At 42.3% G+C, this 6,000-nt stretch overlaps 1 protein-coding gene across 1 annotated transcript in view; it reads right to left on the bottom strand.

Annotated features, from left to right (window-relative positions):
* Positions 1–2,889: 2,889 nt before the first annotated feature.
* The window catches only part of CALN1 (calneuron 1), a 195,536-nt gene continuing 192,425 nt past the window's right edge, over positions 2,890–6,000 (bottom strand). Inside the window, exon 5 of the mRNA XM_030185817.1 lies at positions 2,890–3,017. Coding sequence (XP_030041677.1) covers positions 2,890–3,017 — 128 coding nt within the window. The remainder of the gene's footprint in view (positions 3,018–6,000) is intronic.

Here is a 6,000-nt window from a genome sequence, read left to right as displayed (position 1 = left end):
ATTTCCCTGCATGCCGAGAGGCCTAGTACAACTCAAGTCAGAGCCGCTCTCGGCTATTACAGTCACGTGGGCCCTACGGCTAATGCATTCCAGTCTTCTTACTAATCAATTTTTTACAAATATTTGAAGTTATTACTAGGCAGTTCATGATCATCCAATACTAGCATAAATAACTTTCAAACTGCATTTGCAAAAGGAGTATTTCAATGTAAAATGATGGCATAAACTTGTTTTAACAGCAGCTCTTGCTCCTCATGTCTAGAAAACCATCTGGTTTTTGAAAAAATATATAAATATCTATTTCCTGATAATAATCTATAGCCTACTGTTCTTTTGTGTTAAGAGTTCAATATTCCTCCATCATAGGAGTTTTAGGTTATAAACAGTATTGTAACATTATTCTAATCTATATGAAACATGGAAGAATACTATGGGGCTCATTTTCAAAACACTTAGACATACAAAGTTCCATAGCTTACTAGCTTTATAAGTCTAAGGGGACCTTTTACAAAACCACGCTAGCGTCTTTAGCTCTTGGTACAGTTCAGCTGGTGGTAAACGCTGAGATGACCATTATATTTCTATGGGCGTCTCAGCGCTTACAACCACAGATTTTTACTGTGAGCGAAAAACATTAGTGCGGCTTTGCAAAAGAACCCCTAAGTGCTTTAAAAATACAGCTCTACGTGATATACAGCCAGTGACTCTGGCTTTTGCATGTGCTATTCTAGGAGTCTGGTGACAGCCAAATAGTCCTGCTAGCTTGGAAAAAGCTTAGACCTTGACAATGCCCCTTTTACATAGAGAACAAGTTGCAGGAATGTGTCACCTTTAACTTTAAACATGCCCTTAACAGGCATAGAATTATTGCTGGGATCCATCATTAAATTCCTCAATAAATACATTTCCCTAGCATGCAGAGAGGGGCATAATCGAACGGGGCAATCAAGTTTTCCTGAGGGCGTCCTCACAGGACGACCCCACGAAGGGGCGGGGAAACCCATATTATCGAAACAAGATGGGTGTCCATCTTTCAATTCGATAATACAGTCAAGGATGTCCAAATCTCAACATTTAGGTCGACCTTAGAGATGGTCATCCCCGGTTTTCGGCAATAATGGAAACAGAGGATGCCCATCTCAAAAACGACCAAATCCAAGACATTTGGTCATGGGAGGAGCCAGCATTCGTAGTGCACTGGTCACCCTCACATGCCAGGACACCAACCGGGCACCCTAGGGGGCACTGCAGTGGACTTCAGAAAAAGATCCCAAGTGTACCAGGTAGGGGGGTGATGGGCCTGGGTCCGCCTGCCTGAAGTGCTCTGCACCCACTAAAACTGCTCCAGGGACCTGCATACTGCTGTCGTGGAGCTGGGTATGACATTTGAGGCTGGCAAAAAAAAATTTTAATTTTTTTTTAGGGTGTGAGGGGGTTGGTGACCACTGGGGGAGTAAGGGGAGGTCATCCCCAATTCCCTCTGGTGGTCATCTGGTCAGTTTGGGCACCTTTTTGAGGCTTGGTTGTGGAAAAAAAAAGGGACCCAGTAAAGTCGACCAAATGCTCATCAGGGACGCCCTTCTTTTTTCCATTATCGGCCGAGGACGTCCATCTCTTAAGCACGCCCCAGTCCTGCCTTCGCTACGCCTCCGACACCCCCCCCCCCCCCCCCCCCCCCCCCCCCCCGTGAACTTTGGTCGTCCCCGCAACAGACTGCAGTTGAGGGCACCCAAAATCAGCTTTCGATTATGCCGATTTGGGCGACCCTGAGAGAAGGACGCCCATCTCCCGATTTGTGTCGGAAGATAGGCGCCCTTCTCTTTCGAAAATGCCCCTGAGAGTAAGTTATATAAATCTCCTAATGCCCTACTTCTTACAGTGCTCTACAGTCATAAACCTTTATATCTGTTACTTTATAGATACAGTTTTATTTCTAGAATTGCAGGATGTACAGCGCTATCATTTTATTTACATTTGAAACTCATGCTTGAAGATTTTTGCTTAGGGACCTAAGTAAGCAAAAAATAGTATAGAGTTTTTCTATAAATCCAACCTGGAAAAACTTGGGGCTGTAGAACAGAAATAAAACTGGCAAAAATCAACGTTGTGCCAACATAGCCCTGGTATCAAAAACATGTAAAAAATAAAACTTCTAAGCAAAATATTAACATTTTTCAAAGCTGCAAAATAGTCAGGTTGACCTAAGAGAACTGTATGCTGATGAGAGTGTTTCATTATTTGCTTATTATGGGAAACAAATCTTCTTATAAGAGCTTTCCAATTATGGAAACAATTCTTCCTTCCAATGCAAGCTTTACTCAATATGATATTCAGCTTACGGGAACATATTTCTCCAGTTTCAAAGGTGTCCTGATAAGAGAAATCCTTTGCTTATTTCAAGATGCCAGAAACAGTTCTTTTCAGGAAAAGACCAGAAGACAAGCAATTCACTGTCCAGTGACATGAACTGTAACATCTATCCTGTGGCTATCTCCTGGCTAACTCCCATATGCTCAAAGATTAGAGTCCGTTAGCTCCGGCCTTAAAAAGCAACCATGCAAAAATGCATGCCAGTGCTTAATTGTATTTTTTTGATTATCCTTAGTATTCTCAAATCTATCACTGATATCCAAAGCCATAATTCAGAAGTCTTGTATTTTTATTGCATTAGGGAACAAAACGGTTAAAGCATTAAGACAGCCCTTTGTGTGCCCTGCAAAAAAAAAAATGGAGTTGGTCCACAAGACGTGTTAACGGTTGCTGGCCTTGGTTCGCTTGCAAAACCGCTCTTTAGGCATCGAGTTTTCTGTTCAAAAATTCGAGAAAGGAGTTCGCCCAATATCATGTGCGTGCATTGTTAAGACTTGCTCACAGTGGTTCGGCGAAAGACTATTCCATGCCGCTTCGGAGAATCTGATTAGCTGCAATCAGCATGACGCTTATGATAAAGGCCATGGCAAATGCACATATAAGGCTCTTCCGGACACAGGTCTGTCTGTTCTGTTTCTGGGAGTGTACTGAAGAAAAGAGAATGGAAAAAAACGTAAGTAAAGATGACAGTTAAGAAACCTTGTTTTCATAAGGTGCAATACAAACATCGTTAACTTGGAATAGGAGTTACTAAAAGATACTACTGTTCTATTGTGAGTTGGCATCCATTAATGCATGTTATTTGGAGGAGTGGCATAGTGGTTAGAGAGCACCGGTCTTGTAATCCAGAGGTGGCTGGTTCAAATCCCACTGCTGCTCCTTGTGACCTTGGGCAAGTCACTTAACCCTCCATTGCCTCAGGTACAAACTTAGATTGTGAGCCCTCCTGGAGCAGAGAAATATCCAGAGTACCTGAATGTAACTCACCTTCAGCTACTACTGAAAAAGGTGTGAGCAAAATCTAAATAAATATTTGAGATTCTACATGGAATGTTGCTACTATTGGAGATTCTACACGGAATGAATGTTGCTAATCCACTAGCAACATTCCATGTAGAAGCCTCCCTTGCAGATTAGCAACACAGCTGCACAGGCTTCTATTTCTGTGAGTCAGACTCACAGAAACAGAAGCCTGCGCGGCCGCATTGCTGATCTGCAAGGGCAGGCTTCTACATGGCATGTTGCTTGTGGAGGAGTGGCCTAGTGGTTAGAGCACTGGTCTTGCAATCCCGAGGTGGCTGGTTCAAATCCCACTACTGCTTCTTGTGATCTTGGGCAAGTCACTTAACCCTCCATTGCCTCAGGTACAAACTTAGATTGTGAGCCCTCCTGGGACAGAGAAATATCCAGTGTACCTGAATGTAGCTCACCATGAGCTACTACTGAAAAAGATGTGAGCAAAATCTAAATAAATAATTTATTTATTTAGCATGGGTTCCATTTTATGCAATGGGACATATTTACCAGTAAAGAACATTAATGGTGTTTAACGTGTGTTATTGCCATGGTGTTGTTAGTAACTGTAGCCATTGGTATTTTAAGGAGGTGATTTTCGTATCAGCTGCATAAGTGGATGTGACTGCTATGGGGATAGTTCTATAAAGTAGGAACTAATATTTTTGCACCAGTTACACATGGAGGGGTCAATGTTCAGCCAGCATTTTACTGACCCCTGCAGGCGTTATGAGCGAACATTCAATGCAGGGCCATGTCTGGGTTTCAGCATTGAGGTGTCCTTTTACTATGGTGTGGAAAAAGGTGGCCTGGGGTAATGTGGGCATGTGTATTTGGTACGTGCCAGGCCAGTTTTTACCGTGTCTGCGAAAAGGGGCTTTTTTTTTTTCAATGGGCTGGGAAAAGTGCCTGTGGTGAAATGTGCCTATTCACGGGCTGAGCCCTTAACACCACCCATTGATCTAGCGGTAAGGGCTCACGCACTACATAGGCGGTGACCGGTCAGCACGTGCCAACTGCCAATTAATGCCGGAAATGCCAGGTGAGGTAGGAAATAAACAAATAATTTGTCATGGTGTTATGGGCACACGCCAAATCCAAAATTACTGCCAGGGAGGAATGCTAGCCTGGTGGTAGTCTCATTTTGGTGCACACTGCTCTTGCATAGAGCCTACCTTTTCTTTGTAAAAGGGCCCCTGAATTTCTGGGTTTATGGAACTGGCTAACGCAATATTCAGCACTTAACCAACTATGGGTTACCACAAAAAGATAAGACTGACTTTTACATGGTCCTAATTAATGCAGTTAATTTGGCTGGTTAGGTGCTAAATATCGGCAATTAACCGGCCAAGTGATGACTCTGCCTCCGGAATGCCCCCAAAATAGCCAGTTTTGCATTAGGTGCTAAGTAGACATTTTCAGCAGGGCTAATCAGTTAAGTGCCACTGAAAATGACCCGTCAGCCCCGAGCAGGTGATTTAACCAGCCAGGAGCCATTTCTGGGAGGTTAAATTGCTTTGGTCAATCTGATAAATGTTTAGAATACTGGCATATACCCGTGCAAGGTTTTGCCAATATTCTGCTTAAGCGCTATTCTGAAACTGGACACATCTCCAATAACACACTGTTTGCAGGTGGGCTGATCGAGTACAGGGTGCACAGTTATGCGTGTAACTAATAGACTACTTACTATACTTTCCATGCATACCTCCCAAAACCAGGCACAAGCATTTGCACCAGCACGTAAGTGCTCATGCCTTGGGGGGGAGGGGCTTTAACTAAGCTGGGGTGCATAATTACATAAGTGTTGCCATACTGAGACAGACTGAAGGTCCATCAAACCCAACATCCTGTTTCCAACAGTGGCCAATCCGGGTTACAAGTACCTGGCAAGATCCCAAAACACTACAATACATTTTGTGCTGCTTATTCTACAAACAAGCCGTGGATTTTCCCCAAGTCCATCTTAATCATAGCTTATGGACTTTTCTTTTAGGAAGCTATACAAACCTTTTTTTTTTTTTTTTTTTTTTTTTTTATTTATTCATTTTCATCAAAAACACAAGAAAACATCTTGTTCGGAAAAGAACATAAAAAGGTATCATATAACATAACACTAAAGATTAAACAATCTAAAGGAAATAATTGCTACTCAAGTCCATAAACTGAAGATCCAAGATTCAGGAATACAAGGAGAATCTAATCAAATTATAAAAAATAACAGGATTAAGCTAGTACCATTGAGGTGTGTTACTTATATATTTAAGCGTTGTCCTTTTTACTCGAAGTTATAAGAGCAGATACATGCATAGGTTCTGTGAACACATATTTCTTTCCATCAAGTCTTACTATACACTTGCAGGGGTATCTTAAAAAAAAGGTACCCCCCAACTGCATTATTCCAGACTTCAGGAGCAAAAATTGTTTCCTCCGTTTTCTTGTCTCCTTAGAGACATCAGGAAATAATAATATCTTATAACCCAAAAAGGGTTTTTCTCTATTACGAAAGAAAAGACGGAAGATCCAACCCTTGTCCGGCAGCAAAGCAACGGTAGCAACCAAAGTTGCGGGCGTTGCCTGCTCGGAATCAGAGGTCTCAAGCAATAGTGATACATC

The sequence above is a fragment of the Microcaecilia unicolor genome, chromosome 13, assembly GCF_901765095.1.
Source record: "Microcaecilia unicolor chromosome 13, aMicUni1.1, whole genome shotgun sequence".
Lineage (NCBI taxonomy): Eukaryota > Metazoa > Chordata > Amphibia > Gymnophiona > Siphonopidae > Microcaecilia > Microcaecilia unicolor.
This window is presented reverse-complemented; position numbering and strand designations above follow the sequence as displayed.